Genomic DNA, 16,214 nt, shown 5'->3' with positions numbered 1-16,214 from the left:
GCTTGCGCAAGCTTACGCATGCTTACGATTAAGCTTGCGATTAAGCTTGCGCAAGCTTAAATATTAACTAGTTTGCAGTCAGATTTTTTATGCCCCCGCCATGTAATGGCCGGGGCATATAGGATTACCCTGTTCCGTCATTCCGTCCTTCCGTCCTTCCATCCTTCCGTCCTTCCGTCATTCTGTCATTCCGTCATCATCAGTTTCCGTTCATTATCTTAAGAACGGTTGCACACATTCAACTCAAATTTGACATATGGATATGTCATGAGAAAATACAGGTCAAGTTCGAATTTGGTCATGGTTCGATGATTTTTGGCAGAGTTATGCCCCTTTTACTTTGAAAATAATATGAAATTTCAGTTTCCGTTCATTATCTCCCCAACGGTACAACACATTCAACTCAAACTTGACATATGGATATGTCATGAGAAAATACAGGTCAAGTTCGAATTTGGTCATGGTTCGATGATTTTTGGCAGAGTTATGCCCCTTTTACTTGAAAATAATATGAAATTTTCAGTTTCCGTTCATTATCTCCCCACAGTACAACACATTCAACTCAAACTTGACATATGGATATGTCATGAGAAAATACAGGTCAAGTTCGAATTTGGTTGTGGTTTGATGATTTTTGGCAGAGTTATGCCCCTTTTACTTTGAAAATAATATGAAATTTTCAGTTTCCGTTCATTATCTCCCCAAAGGTACAACACATTCAACTCAAACTTGACATATGGATGCGTCAAAGGAATGTGCAGGTCAAGTTCAAATTTGGTCATGGTTCAATGATTTTTGGCAGAGTTATGCCCCTTTCACTTTGAAAGTAATATGAAATTTTCAGTTTCCGTTTATTATCTCCCCAACAGTGTTACATATTCAACTTAAATTTGACATATGGATATGTCATAGGAATGGGCAGGTCAAGTTGGAATTTGGTCATGGTTTGATGATTTTTTGGCAGAGTTATGTCCCTTTCACTTTGAAAATAATATAGATACATCTTAGGAATAAGCAGTTTAAGTTTGAATTTGGTTGTTGTTCAATGATTTAAGACAAACTTATCTTTCCTGAATGTTGGAAAAATTTTAAACTTTCACTTTCAGCACTCTTACTTTTAGCCATTATTTTGGCTACAAATATGCAATATGCTATTTTTAAAAGGTTTAGACTGAATAATTTCAGTGCCTTGAACATTGTATGAAAATGGTTTGTGTTAACATTGAAAAGTTTTAAGGGCTTTGAACTTAAAATGAAAAAAATAATTAAAGCACCATCTGAAATTTTGGTTGCATGCGGGGGCATCAGTGGCATGATGACACATTTCTAGTTTTAAATAACTGATTGCAAGCTTGCCGCAAGGTTCCAATTACTAGCCAGTAGCAAGCTTGCAACATAAGCTTGCAGCAAGCTTGTGACAAGCTTGCAATGTTAGCTTGCGATTTTGGTTTATTCCATTTCGGCCGGACGTCCGTACGTCCCGAAATCTTGTGAACGCAACTCCTCTTAAACCAGATGGCAGATTTTGCTTAAACTTCCAGGAATAAACAACCTTAATGTGTTGATGGTAGTAAAAGAAGGAATTTTTGCTGCGACCAAATTTAACAGAATTATGGCCCTTTGTTGATTTTTTTCACTATATACTATGTAGAAATTTTGTGAACGCAACTCCTCTTAAAGCGGATGGCAGATTTTGCCTAAACTTCCAGGGATGAACAACCTTAATGTGTAGCTGGTAGTAAAGGAAGGAATTTTTGCTGCGATCAAATTTAACAGAATTATGGCCCTTTGTTGATTTTTTCACTATATACTATGTAGAAATTTTGTGAACGCAACTCCTCTTAAACCGGATGGCAGATTTTGCTTAAACTTCCAGGGATGAACAACCTTAATGTGTAGATGGTTGTAAAGGAAGGAATTTTTGCTGCGACAAAATTTAACAGAATTATGGCCCTTTGTTGATTTTTAGTTTTCAACTTGTGGCACATGTAGTCCAAAAATATTTGACATAGAGTCATAAGATTGACAGAACAGTGGCGTGTGGGGACATCCGTGTCCTATGGACACATTTAGACTAGTTATTTTTTTATTTGAACAGCCCCTGTATGCTCTGAGTTTTTATTAGCTCACCTGTCACAAAGTGACAGGGTGAGCTTTTGTGATCGCTTTTCGTCCGGCGTCCGTCCGTCGTCCGTCCGTCCGTAAACTTTTACTTTAAATGACATCTCCTCATAAACCATTAAGCCAATTTCATCCAAACTTCACAGGAATGTTCCTTTGGTGGTCACCTTTAAAAATTGTTCAAAGAATTTAATTCCATGCAGAACTCTGGTTGCCATGGCAACCGAAAGAAAAAACTTTAAATATCTTCTTTTAAAAAACCATAAGAGCTAGTGCTTAGATATTTGGCATGAAACATCTTCTTGTGAGTGTCTACCAAGTTTGTTCAAATAAAAGTCCTGGGGTCAAAATTGGCCCCGCCCCGGGGGGTCATTGATTTTTCCCTATATGCATATAGTAAAAACTTAAAAAATCTTCTTTTAAAGAACCCAAAGAGCTAGAGCTAAGATATTTAGCATGAAACATGTTCTAATGGGTGTCTACCAAGTTTGTTCAAATAAAAGCCCTGGGGTCAAAATTGGCCCTGCCCGGGGGGGGGGGGTCATTGATTTTCCCTATATGCATATAGTAAAAACTTAAAAAATCTTCTTTTAAAGAACTCAAAGAGCTATGGCTAAGATATTGAGCATCAAACATGTTCTAATAGGTGTCTACCAAGTTTGTTCTAATAAAAGCCCTGGGGTCAAAATTGGCCCCGCCGCAGGGGGTCATTGATTTTCCCTATATGCATATAGTAAAAACTTAAAAATCTTCTTTTAAAGAACCAAAAGAGCTAGAGCTAAGATATATAGCATGAAACATGTTCTAATAAGTGTCTACCAAGTTTGTTCAAATAAAAGCCCTGGGGTCAAAATTGGCACCACCCCAGGGGGTCATTGATTTTCCCTATATGCATAAAGTAAAAACTTAAAAAATCTTCTTTTAAAGAACTCAAAGAGCTATGGCTAAGATATTAAGTATCAAACATGTTCTAATAGGTGTCTACCAAGTTTGTTCAAATAAAAGCCCTGGGGTCAAAATTGGCACCGCCCGGGAGGGGGGTCATTGATTTTCCCTATATGCATATAGTAAAAATTTAAAAAATCTTCTTTTAAAGAACCCATAGAGCTAGAGCTAAGATATTTAGCATGAAACATGTTCTAATGGGTGTCTACCAAGTTTGTTCAAATAAAAGCCCTGGGGTCAAAATTGGCCCCGCCCCAGGGGGTCATTGATTTTCCCTATTTTCCCTATATGCATATTGTAAAAAGTTAAAAAATCTTCTTTTAAAGAACTCAAAGAGCTATGGCTAAGATATTGAGCATCAAAGATGTTCTAATAGGTATCTACCAAGTTTGTTCAAATAAAATCCCTGGGGTCAAAATTGGCACCGCCCCAGGGGGTCATTGATTTTCCCTATATGCATATAGTAAAAACTTAAAAAATCTTCTTTTAAAGAACCAAAAGAGTTAAAGCTAAGATATTTAGCATGAAACATGTTCTAATAAGTGTCTACCAAGTTTGTTCAAATAAAATCCCTGGGGTCAAAATTGGCCCCGCCCCGGGGGGTCATTGATTTTCCCTATATGCATATAGTAAAAACTTAAAAAATCTTCTTTTAAAGAACTCAAAGAGCTATGGCTAAGATATTTAGCATCAAACATGTTCTAATAGGTGTCTACCAGGTTTGTTCGAATAAAAGCCCTGGGGTCAAAATTGGCACCGCCCGGGGGTCTTTGATTTTCCCTATATGTGTATAGCAAAAACTTAAAAAAATCTTCTTTGAAAAAACCCAAATAGCTAGAGTTAAGATATTAAGCATGAAACATCTTTTAGTGAGTGTCTCCAAAGTTTGGTCAAATAAAAGACCTGGGGTAAAAATTGGCCCCGCCCCGGGGGTCTTTGATTTTCTTTATATGTGTATAGCAAAAACTTAAAATCTTCTTTGAAAAAACCCAAATAGCTAGAGTTTAGATATTAAGCATGAAACATCTTCTAGTAAGTGTCTACAAAGTTTGTTCAAATAAAAGCCCTGGGGTCAAAACTGGCCCGGCCCCAGGGGTGTCATTGTTTCTAACTATGTGTGTATAGTAAAAACTTAAAAAAATCTTCTTTTAAAAAGCCCAATGAGCTAGAGCTTAGATGTTTAGCATGAAACATCTTCTTATGGGTGTCTACCAAGTTTGTGCAAATAAAAGCCCTTGGGTTAAATTGGCCCTGCAACGTTGGGGTGGGGCTATATACAGGTGAGCGACCTCAGGGCCATCATGGCCCTCTTGTCTTTTATTCAAACAGCCCCTGAATGCTCTGAGTTTTTCTTGTTTATTTGAACAGGCTCCCTTAATGCTTTGAGTTTTCCTTTTTATCCCCCGCCGAAAAGGCGGCATGGGATATAGAAATAGTCTCCGTCCGACCTTCCGTCCGTCCTTCTGTCCGACATTTTTGTCCGGAGCATATCTCTAAAAGTGTTTGAGTTATCAACTTGAAACTTAATAGGTGGATAGACCTCATTGAGGAGAAGTGCAGTACACAAGAACGATAACTCTACCCTGCAGAATTTTTGAGTTATTGCCCTTTGTTATTTTTCAAAATTGATTTTTGTCTAGAGCATAACTCCAAAAGCCTATGAGATATCAACATGAAACTTCATAGGTTCTTAGATCTCACTCAGGAGGTGTGCAGTGCAGAAGAATGATAACTCTACCTTTCATATTTTTTGAGTTATTGCCCTTTGTTATTTTTTTACTTAATTTTTCACCTGAGTGAAGCATAACTCAAAAAGTGTTTGAGATATCAACATGAAATGTCATAGGTGGATAGATCTTATTGAGGAGGAATGTTGTGCGCAAGAATGTTAACTCTGACCTATTCAATTTTTGAGTTATTGCCCTTTGTTCTTTTTCATGCTATTTTGTCCAGAGCTTATCTCAAAAAATTATTTGAGGTATCAACTTGAAACTTCATAGGTGGATGGATCTCATTGAGGAGGAGTGCAGCACACAAAAATGATAACTCTACCCTGCATAATTTATGAGTTATTGCCCTTTGTTATTTTTCAAAATTAATTTTTGTCCAGAGCATAACTCTAAAAGCCTTTGAGATATCAAAATAAAACTTTATAGGTGCATAGATCTCACTCAGGAGATGTGCAATGCACAAGAATGATAACTCTACCTTTCATAATTTTTGAGTTATTGCCCTTTGTTATTTTTCATACCTAATTTTTCACCCGAGTGGAGCATAACTCAAAAGTGTTTGAGATGTCTACATGAAATGTCATAGGTGGATAGATTTTATTGAGGAGGAATGCTGTGCACAAGAATGATAACGCTTCCCTGTACAATTTTTGAGTTATTGCCCTTTGTTCTTTGTCATACTATTTTGTCCAGAATTTATCTCAAAAAGTATTTGAGGTATCAACTTGAAACTTCATAGGTGGATGAATCTCATTAAGGAGGAGTGCAGTGCACAAGAACGATAACTCTACCCTGCATAATTGTTTAGTTATTGCCCTTTTTTTATTTTTCAAAATTAATTTTTGTCCAGAGCATAACTCAAAAGGCCTTTGAGATATCATTATGAAACTTCATAGGTGCATAGATCTAATTCAGGAGGTGTGCAGTGCACAAGAATGATAACTCTACCTTTTATATTTTTTGAGTTATTGCCCTTTGTTATTTTTCATACTTAATTTTTCAATTCAATTGTTTTCTCAAAAAGTATTTGAGGTATCAACTTGAAACTTCATACGTGGATAGATTTTACTGAGGAGGGATGCAGCACACAAGAATGATAACCTACCCTGCATTATTTTTCAGTAATTGCCCTTTGTTATATTCAGCCATCAGTATTCACATAGGTTTCAAATCTGTAATCACTATAGCCATCAGTTTTCATTACCAAAAGACCTCTTAAAATGGAATTATTCTGCTCTACTTCATATACATTCTTCCAATGAGCAAACACATTCGGCGGGGGATGGCCATGTTGACATGGCTCTTGTTATTTGAACAGCCCCTGTATGATCTGAGTTTTGCTTTTTTATTTAAACAGCCCCTGTATGCTCTGAGTTTTTCTTTTTTATTTGAACAGCCCCTAAATGCTCTGAGTTTTTCTTTTTTATTTGAACAGCCCCAGAATGCTCTGAGTTTTTATGCCCCCACAGAGAGGAAGCATATAGCGTTGCACTTGTCCATCCGAGTGTCCGTCCGTCCGTCTGTCCGTACGTCCCGAAATCTTGTGAACGCAACTCCTCTTAAACCGGATGGCAGATTTTGCTTAAACTTCCAGGGATGAACAACCTTAATATGTAGATGGTAGTAAAGGAAGGAATTTTTGCTGCGACCAAATTTAACAGAATTATGGCCCTTTGTTGATTTTTTCACTATATACTATGTAGAAATTTTGTGAACGCAACTCCTCTTAAACCGGATGGCAGATTTTGCTTAAACCTCCAGGGATGAATAACCTTAATGTGTAGATGATAGTAAAGGAAGGAATTTTTGCTGCAACCAAATTTAACAGAATTATGGCCCTTTGTTGATTTTTTCACTATATACTATGTAGAAATTTTGTGAACGCAACTCCTCTTAAAGCGGATGGCAGATTTTGCTTAAACTTCCAGGGATGAACAACCTTAATGTGTAGATGTTAGTAAAGGGAGGAATTTTTGCTGCAACCAAATTTAACAGAATTAAGACCCTTTGTTGATTTTTTCACTATATACTATGTAGAAATTTTGTGAACGCAACTCCTCTTAAACCGGATGGCAGATTTTGCTTAAACCTCCAGGGATGAACAAACTTAATGTGTAGATTGTAGTAAAGGAAGGAATTTTTGCTGCGACCAAATTTAACAGAATTATGGCCCTTTGTTGATTTTTTCACTATATACTATGTAGAAATTTTGTGAACGCAACTCCTCTTAAACAGGATGGCAGATTTTGCTTAAACTTCCAGGGATGAACAACCTTAATGTGTAGATGGTTGTAAAGGAAGGAATTTTTGCTGCGATCAAATTTAACAGAATTATGGCCCTTTGTTGATTTTTAGTTTTCAACTTGTGGCACATGTAGTCTAAAAAATATTTGACCTAGAGTCATAAGATTGACAGAACAGTGGGGTGTGGGGGTATCCGTGTCCTATGGACACATTTCTAGTTATTTTTTTATTTGAACAGCCCCTGAATGCTCTGAGTTTTTATATGCCCGAAAGGGCATATTATGTTATACCCCCTGGCGTCCGTCTGTCTGTCTGGCCGTCCGTCCGTCCGTTAGCAATTTGGTTTCCGGAGCATAACTTAAGTTCCATTTATCCCACAATGTTCAAACTTCATAGGATGATTGCCCATATTGGGTAGAAGACCCCTATTGATTTTGGGGTCAAAAGGTCAAAGGTCAAGGTCACTATGACCTTAAAACTTAAAACAGTTTCCGGAGCATAACTTAAGTTCCAATTGACCCACAATGTTCAAACTTCATAGGATGATTGTCCATATTAGGTAGAAGACCCCTATTGATTTTAGGGTCACAAGGTCAAAGGTCACTATGACCTTAAAACTGAAAACAGTTTCCGGAGCATAACTTAAGTTCCATTCAACCCACAATGTTCAAACTTCATAGGATGATTGTCCATATTAGGTAGAAGACCCCTATTGATTTTTGGGTCAAAAGGTCAAGGTCACTATGACCTTAAGACTGAAAACAGTTTCCGGAGCATAACTTGAGTTCCATTCGACCCACAATGTTCAAGCTTCATAGGATGATTGTCCATATTGGGTAAAAGACCCCTATTGATTTTTGGCTCACAAGGTCAAAGGTCAAGGTCACTATTACCTTGATACTGAAAACAGTTTCTGGAGCATAACTTAAGTTCCATTTGGCCCACAATATTCAAACTTCATAGGATGATTGTCCATATTGGGCAAAAGACCCCTATTGATTTTGGGGTCACTAGGTCAAAGGTCAAGGTCACAATTACCTTAAAACCAAAAACAGTTTCCGGAGCATAACGTAAGTTCCATTTGGCCCACAATATTCAAACTACATAGGATGATTATCCATATTGGGTAGAAGACCCCTATTGATTTTGGGGTCACATTAGGTCAAAGTCACTTTTACCTTAATACTGAAAACAGTTTCTAGAGCATAATTAAAGTTCCAATTGGCCCACAATATTCAAACTTCTTAGGATGATTGTCCATATAAGGTAGAAGACCCCTTTTGATTTTGGGGTCACAAGGTCAAAGGTTAAGGTCATTATTAATAACTTAAGTATTAATCAACCTACAGCTGAAAAATTTTATCGGATGAACAGTGAATTCCATGTTTTACAAATGCCTCATCCTTACTAAAAAAAAAACACTTTCGGGCATATAATGCTCCGCCTAGCGGTGCTCTTGTTCTTTTTTGTTTGAACATGAGTTTTTCTTTTTTATTTGAACAGTCCCTGAATGCTCTGAGATTTCTTTTTAAATTGAACAGCCCCTGAATGCTCTGAGTTTTTATATGCCCGAAAGAATTTCGGGCATATTATGTCATACCCCCTGGCATCCGTCTGTCTGTCTGTCTGTCCGTCTATCCATCCATCCATCCATCCATCTGTCCCTCCATCTGTCTGTCCGTCCGAGCAAACATTTGATTATTACGAGCTTCATTCCGTAGTTAAATAAAGAACAAAAACTCATAAAATTCAAATTAAGAGCTATTTTTTTGTTTTTATGAGCTTATTTTGCTTATGGACGTTGGTCCAGGTGGTGTTTATGAGCTGATTTGCCTCATAAACATCAAAAGTTGGTATGTCCGTTAGCAATTTGGTTTCCGGAGCATAACTTAAATTCCATGTGGCCCACAACATTCAAACTTCATAGGATGATTGTCCATATTGGGTGAAAGACCCCTATTGATTTTGTGGTCACACGGTCAAAGGTCAAGGTCACTATTACTTTTAAACTGAAAACAGTTTCAGGAGCATAACTTAAGGTCTATTTGGCCCACAATATTTTAACTTCATAGGGTGATTGTCCATATTGGGTAGAATACCCCTATCAATTTAGGGGTCACAAGGTCAAAGGTCAAGGTCACTATTACTTTAAAACTGAAAACAGTTTCCGGAGCATAACTTAATTTCTATTTGGCCCACAATATTCAAACTTTTTAGGAGGATTGCTATTGGTAGGAGGTAATACTTTATTTAATTTATGTAATGTCTTACAAAATGCTTCATTCTTATTATAAAAAAAAACACTTTCGGGCATATAATGCTCAGCCTAGAGGTGCTCTTGTTCTTTTTTATTTGAACAGCCCCTGATTGCTCTGAGTTTTTCTTTTTTATTTGAACAGCCCCTGTATGCTCTGAGCTGTCTCTTCTTGCACCTATCGATGGAGGTGTTTCTGGTACAAGACGTGCAGCAACAAGTACACGATCTGCTGGTTGGGATGTTACAATTACATGTAACACTGGTAAAATTCTAAGAAATGTTGGTGCTTCAACAACAGTGAGCTGCAATGATGGACAATCATGGTCTAATAGTGACATATTTCCAATATGTATTGATGGTAAGTTCATGGTCAAGAAGTAACATATTTTCAATAAATGTATTGATATTACTGTATTTCTAGACAGTATGGTGTCTGTACTGTATTGTCCGTATCCTTTCATTTTAAACATTCTATAACATGATCAATATAACATGCTACCGATCATAGGCTGCAGATACAAAGGATTTGCATACAACTCAAAACGTTTTTAGATAATACAGTAAAAACTCGCTAATGAGGCCACTGAAGGGACTTTACAGATCTGGTCTTTATAGCGGGTTGGTCTCATTAATGAGTTTGGTCAGATAGAAAACCAGGCAAGACGTGAACAGGATATTATATTAATATTATTTAGGCTTATTTTTAAAGTTTCTTTTAAATGCGAAAATACAATGCATACACTTGCTTTTTATTTTTACATAACAAATCACATTTTTTTACAAGGAATGAGAATAACTCAATTTAATCAAATAATTTTGAAAAACACCTATTACAAACCTTATCACAACACAATTCTGTTTGTTTAAAAATATGGAACAAAAGAGATGATGATAGCATCAACAACATTTAAAATACTTTCCTAAAGTTTTGTTTACACTATTTTATCATTCTTATCTGATAATCATGAAATTAAAGGTGTGAAATTAAAAGATATAGATAAATAGCAATTGTGGGACAACTGTTGTTTACATGACATTGTCAAAAGAATTTCATTTTTATACATGCACATCAAAATCAATGTGAGAATGTACCTGCAGTCATATTTAGGGGTTAATAAATGTACATGATGTTCAAAATGGGACTGAATTAACTGCTTGTGTTACGGAATAACAGGGTGGTCTGGATATCGGGGTTGGCGACCATTTAATTAAAGAAGAAGGGTCTGAAAAAAATTGTTCTTATTATAGTCTTTTTTCAGTTAGTTGATCATCAGGACTTAGTATGTAAATTTGCTGTTTAATAAATGTTTAGTCCAATCACTAGCCTTCATTGACGGAAAGTAATACTGTCACTAGCCTTTGTTGATGTTAAGTCATATCAAATCTAGCCTTCATTGATGGTATGTCATATCATCTCTAGCCTTCATATGTGGTAAGTCATACCAACACTACCCTTCATTGGTGGTTAGTTATATAATCACTAGCCTTCATTAGTGGTAATTCATATTATCACAAGCCTTCATTTTTGGTAAGTCATACTATCACTAGCTTTCATAAGTGGTAAGTCATCTCATCACTAGCCTTTGTTAGTGGTAAGTCATATCATCACTTGCCTTCATTAGTGGTTAGTCATATCATCACATGCCTTCATTACTGGTAAGTCTTACTATCACTAGCCTTCATTAGTGGTAAGTCATCATCGCTACTCTTCATTAGTGTTAAATCATATCATTTCTAGCCTTCATTAGTGGTAAGATATATCATTACTAGCCTTCATTACTGGAAAGTCATACTATCACTGGCCTTCATTAATGGTGAGCCATATCATCACTAGCCTTCATTTGTGTAAAGTCATATCATTACTAGTCTTCATTAGTGGTAAGTCATATCATCACTTGCCTTCATTACTGGTAAGTCTTACTTCATTATCATTCATTAGTGGTAAGTCATGTCATCACTAGCTTTCATTAGTGGTTAGTCATATCCTTACATGCCTTCATTACTGGTAAGTATCACTAGCCTTCGTTAGTGGTAATTCATATTATCACAAACCTTCATTTCTGGTAAGTCATACTATCACTAGCCTTCATAAGTGGTAAGTCATATCATCACTAGCCTGCATTAGTGGTAAGTCATATCATCACTAGCCTTCATTAGTGGTAAGTCATATCCTCACATGCCTTCAATAGTGGTAAGTCATATCATTACTATCACTAGCCTTCATTAGTGGTAAGTCATCATCGCTAATCTTCATTAGTGTTAAATCATATCATTTCTAGCCTTCATTAGTGGTAAGTAATATCATCACTAGCCTTCACTACTGGTAAGTCATACTATCACTGGCCTTCATTAATGGTTAATCATACCATTACTAGCCTTCATTAGTGTTAAGTCATATCATTACTAGCCTTCATATGTGATAAGTCATATCATCACTAGCCTTCATTAGTGGTTAGTCATATCATCACTTTCCCACATAAGTCATATCAGATCTTGCCTTTATTGTTGTAAATCAAATCATCTCTAGCCTTCATTGAAATTAAGACATAATTATAATCATTAGTGGTTAGTTATATCATCACTAACTTTCATAAGTGATAAGTCTTATCATCACTAGCCTTCATAAGTGATCAATCATATCATCACTAGCCTTCATAAGTGATAAGTCATATCATCACTAGCCTTCATAAGTGGTAAGTCATATCATCACTACCCTTATTAGTGGTAAGTCATCATCACAAGCCTTCATTAGTGGTAAGTCATATCGTCACTAGCCTTCATTAGTGTTAAGTCATATCATCACTAGCCTTCATTAGTGTTAAACCATCATGACTAGCTTTCATTATTGGTAAGTCATATCATCACTAGCCTTCATAAGTTGTAAGTCATATCATCACTAGCCTTCAATTATTGTTGGTCATATCATTAGCCTTCGTTAGTGGTAAATCATACCATCACTGGCCTTCATTTGTGGTAAGTTATACAATCACTAGCCTTCATTTGTGGTAAGTCATACAAACACTAGCCTTCATTGATGGTAAGTCATATCATCACTAGCCTTCATTGATGGTCAGTCATATTATCACTGGCCTTAAGTGGTAATACATACCAACAGTAGCATTTAGTGATGGTAAGCCATATCACCTGTAGCCTTCATTTGTTGTATGTCATCTAATCTCTAGCTTTCATAAGGGGTTAGACATACCATCACTAGTCTTCAGTAGTAGTCAGATAAAGAATCACCAGCATTCAGTGGTGGTAAGTTATGTCATCACAAGCATGAAGTTCTGGCAATTCATACCATCACTAACACATCAAAGTGGTAGCCATTCCCAGCATATGATGGTTGTAAATTAGTGGGTTTAAGTTATACCATCTCTAGCATATTAAGGTGAAAAGTTATGCCACACTGGCTGTTACTGGTTTAAAGTAATACCACCAGCGTCATTCAGTGCTGGTTAGCATTTAGTGGTTTTAAACCATAACATCACCATAATTTAGTGTTTTTTAGTTGTGCCATCAGCAGCATTTAGTGGTTTTAGGTTATACCATCACTAGCATGAAGTGGTTTTAAGTTATACCATCACTAGCATTAAGTGGTTTTTAAGTTATACCATCAGCAGAATTTAATGGTTTTAAGTTATACCATCACTAGCATTAAGTGGTTTTAATTTATGCCATTAGCAGCATTTGTGGTTGTACTTTATACCATCAACAGCATTTAGTGGTGATAAGTTACACTATCCCTGCATAAAGTCACAATGCAATGTGTAAATGAACATTGCTCTACTTTTAGATAATGCTGGACCAACTCTGGCTTGCCCAACTTCTGCAAATGAAAGAATTACAACAGGAGATGATGAAAGGAGGATTGATTTTGCTAATAATGCTAGATATGCTGGAACTGCAACTGACCTCAATGGTATTGCTAGCAGATCATATCAACCTGCCTTCATTGATGTTAACTTTAATGCACTAAATACAGTGAGGCAAATATCCCTTACAGTTACTGACAAGGCAGGAAATCCTTCAGTGTGTTCATTTCAAGTGGCAATTATAGGTAAACAGACACTTTGTCAGAATTTATTTATTTAGTCTTTTTTTACAAATTCATGCTCCATGAAACATTTGAAAAAATTATATGAAAGTTATTTATTATTTCTTTAATATTCTTGCGACATGTAATTGTTTCCGATAACCACTGCTTTTATTGGACCCAGAAAATACTTTGAAGTCCAAATTCTGTCATGCACTGAGCTGTAAGTTAGTTATTTCAAGGACTTTTGTTTGAGGAATGTTGGCAAGGCAGGGGGCTGGGGGTCTAAAGTAATGCACTGTGATAACGGTGGGTGTTTTCTATCACCAGTTTAACATAAATAACTTAAATCAGTAGACCGTAATTAAGCACTCTAATCTTGTTGTCATTTACATACAAATTGAATAGTTAAATTTTAAACATTTTTAGCTCACCTGTCACAAAGTGACAGGGTGAGCTTTTGTGATCGCTTTTCGTCCGGCGTCCGTCGTCCGTCCGTCGTCCGTCGTCCGTCGTCCGTAAACTTTTACTTTAAATGACATCTCCTCATAAACCACAAGGCCAATTTCATCCAAACTTCACAGGAATGTTCCTTTGGTGGTCACCTTTAAAAATTGTTCAAAGAATTTAATTCCATGCAGAACTCTGGTTGCCATGGCAACCGAAAGAAAAAACTTTAAATATCTTCTTTTAAAAAACCATAAGAGCTAGAGCTTAGATATTTGGCATGAAACATCTTCTAGTGAGTGTCTACCAAGTTTGTTCAAATAAAAGCCCTGGGGTCAAAATTGGCCCCGCCCGGGGGGGGTCATTGATTTTCCCTATATGCATATAGTGAAAACTTAAAAAATCTTCTTTTAAAGAACTCAAAGAGCTATGGCTAAGATATTGAGCATCAAACATGTTCTAATAGGTGTCTATCAAGTTTGTTCAAAGAAAAGCCCTGGGGTCAAAATTGGCCCCGCCCCGGGGGGTCATTGATTTTCCCTATATGCATATAGTGAAAACTTAAAAAATCTTCTTTTAAAGAACTCAAAGAGCTATGGCTAAGATATTGAGCATCAAACATGTTCTAATAGGTGTCTATCAAGTTTGTTCAAAGAAAAGCCCTGGGGTCAAAATTGGCCCCGCCCCAGGGGGTCATTGATTTTCCCTATATGCATATAGTAAAAACTTAAAAAATCTTCTTTTAAAGAACCAAAAGAGTTAGCGCTAAGATATTTAACATGAAACATGTTCTAATAAGTGTCTACCAAGTTTGTTCAAATAAAAGCCCTTGGGTCAAAATTGACCCCGCCCGGGGGGGTCATTGATTTTTCCCTATATATGCATATAGTAAAAACTTAAAAATCTTCTTTTAAAGAACTCAAAGAGCTATGGTTAAGATATTTAGCATCAAACATGTTCTAATAGGTGTCTACCAAGTTTGTTCAAATAAAAGCCCTGGGGTCAAAATTGGCCCCGCCCCGGGGGTCATTGATTTTCCTTATATGTGTATAGCAAAAACTTAAAAATCTTTTTGAAAAAACCCAAATAGCTAGAGTTAAGATATTAAGCATGAAACATCTTTTAGTGAGTGTCTACAAAGTTTGTTCAAATAAAAGACCTGGGGTCAAAATTGGCCCTGCCCCGGGGTCATTGATTTTCCTTAAATGTGTATAGCAAAAACTTAAAATCTTCTTTGAAAAAACCCAAATAGCTAGAGTTTAGATATTAAGCATGAAACATATTCTAGTAAGTGTCTACAAAGTTTGTTCAAATAAAAACCCTGGGGTCATAACTGGCCCGGCCCCAGGCGTGTCATTGTTTTTAACTATATGTGTATAGTAAAAACTTTAAAAAAATCTTCTTTTAAATAGCCCAATGAGCTAGAGCTTAGATGTTTAGCATGAAACATTTTCTTATGGTTGTCTACCAAGTTTGTGCAAATAAAAGCCCTGGGGGTTGGGGCGGCCTATATACAGGTGAGCGACCTCAGGGCCATCATGGCCCTCTTGTTTTAGTAATGCTATACTAAATGCTTTATGGTGTTTTAAATATTCAGTGTGAAACATCTTATCGTAGCTAATTATACAATATAATCCAATTTTAAGTGTGATATACCAGACTTTATTTCATTTCTGATTTGACTGTACAAAAATATAGAGAGAACTTTTTATGGTGATCCTGTGAGACTGGATCTTGTCTTAGAGGGGGGGGGGGGTTTGATGGGGGGGGGGGGGGGTTCTGCAATCTTGTTGATCTTTGCTTACATATATTCTTGTTAATTGTTCTGTAATTGGATATTCATGTATATTTTTTCTCATACTGTTTTTAAAGCTGAGGAATGCTCACCACTGGCGTTACCTACACCAGCTAATGGAGCTAAAGATTGCACTGAAACATTTAATGGATGGTCATGCGAGCTCTCCTGTAATCCTCACTATTCCTTCTACTCGACAACACAAAATACCATCACATCATCCTGTACAAATGGCGGAGAATTTGGCACTTACATACCTGATTGTGCACGTGGTAAGTTTGCATATATAAATTGATAAATAAAGATACAACTTACTACAAAACTTGTAGAGAATTAAAAATTTACCTACATGCTTTCATTTCTAGCTTGTGCCTGTTTCAAGAAAAAGTTAAGCTATTATGATTGCTGTGGCATCGTCTTTGTGGAAGCCGTTTGATTAGCTCATTAGATAGAGCATTGGAATGTGAATTGGTTGCCCCGGGTTCAATTCCTGGATGTCCCAGGTCACTTGAGTAGTGATTGATCCTGAAATCTTTATCGTGATTGTTCATGAAATCCTTTCTATAGTCATTGGCACTGTACCTCTGCTCTGGTATGGACAGAAGTTATCAGTTTCTTACGAAAGTGAAGGCAACAAAC

General features: G+C 36.5%; 1 protein-coding gene across 1 annotated transcript in view; it reads left to right on the top strand.

Moving 5' to 3' along the window:
- LOC132722767 (sushi, von Willebrand factor type A, EGF and pentraxin domain-containing protein 1-like) overlaps positions 1-16,214 on the top strand; it is a gene marked incomplete at its 5' end in the record, with an annotated part of 92,898 nt that overhangs the window by 16,341 nt on the left and 60,343 nt on the right. Inside the window, 3 exons of the mRNA XM_060707326.1 lie at positions 9,440-9,655; positions 13,094-13,357; positions 15,653-15,847. Coding sequence (XP_060563309.1) covers positions 9,440-9,655; positions 13,094-13,357; positions 15,653-15,847 — 675 coding nt within the window. The remainder of the gene's footprint in view (positions 1-9,439; positions 9,656-13,093; positions 13,358-15,652; positions 15,848-16,214) is intronic.

This window comes from Ruditapes philippinarum, unplaced genomic scaffold (genome assembly GCF_026571515.1).
Source record: "Ruditapes philippinarum isolate M1 unplaced genomic scaffold, ASM2657151v2 ctg4746_1_1_1_1, whole genome shotgun sequence".
Lineage (NCBI taxonomy): Eukaryota > Metazoa > Mollusca > Bivalvia > Venerida > Veneridae > Ruditapes > Ruditapes philippinarum.
Note: the sequence above shows the minus strand (reverse complement) of the source record. Positions and strands in the feature narration are given on the sequence as shown.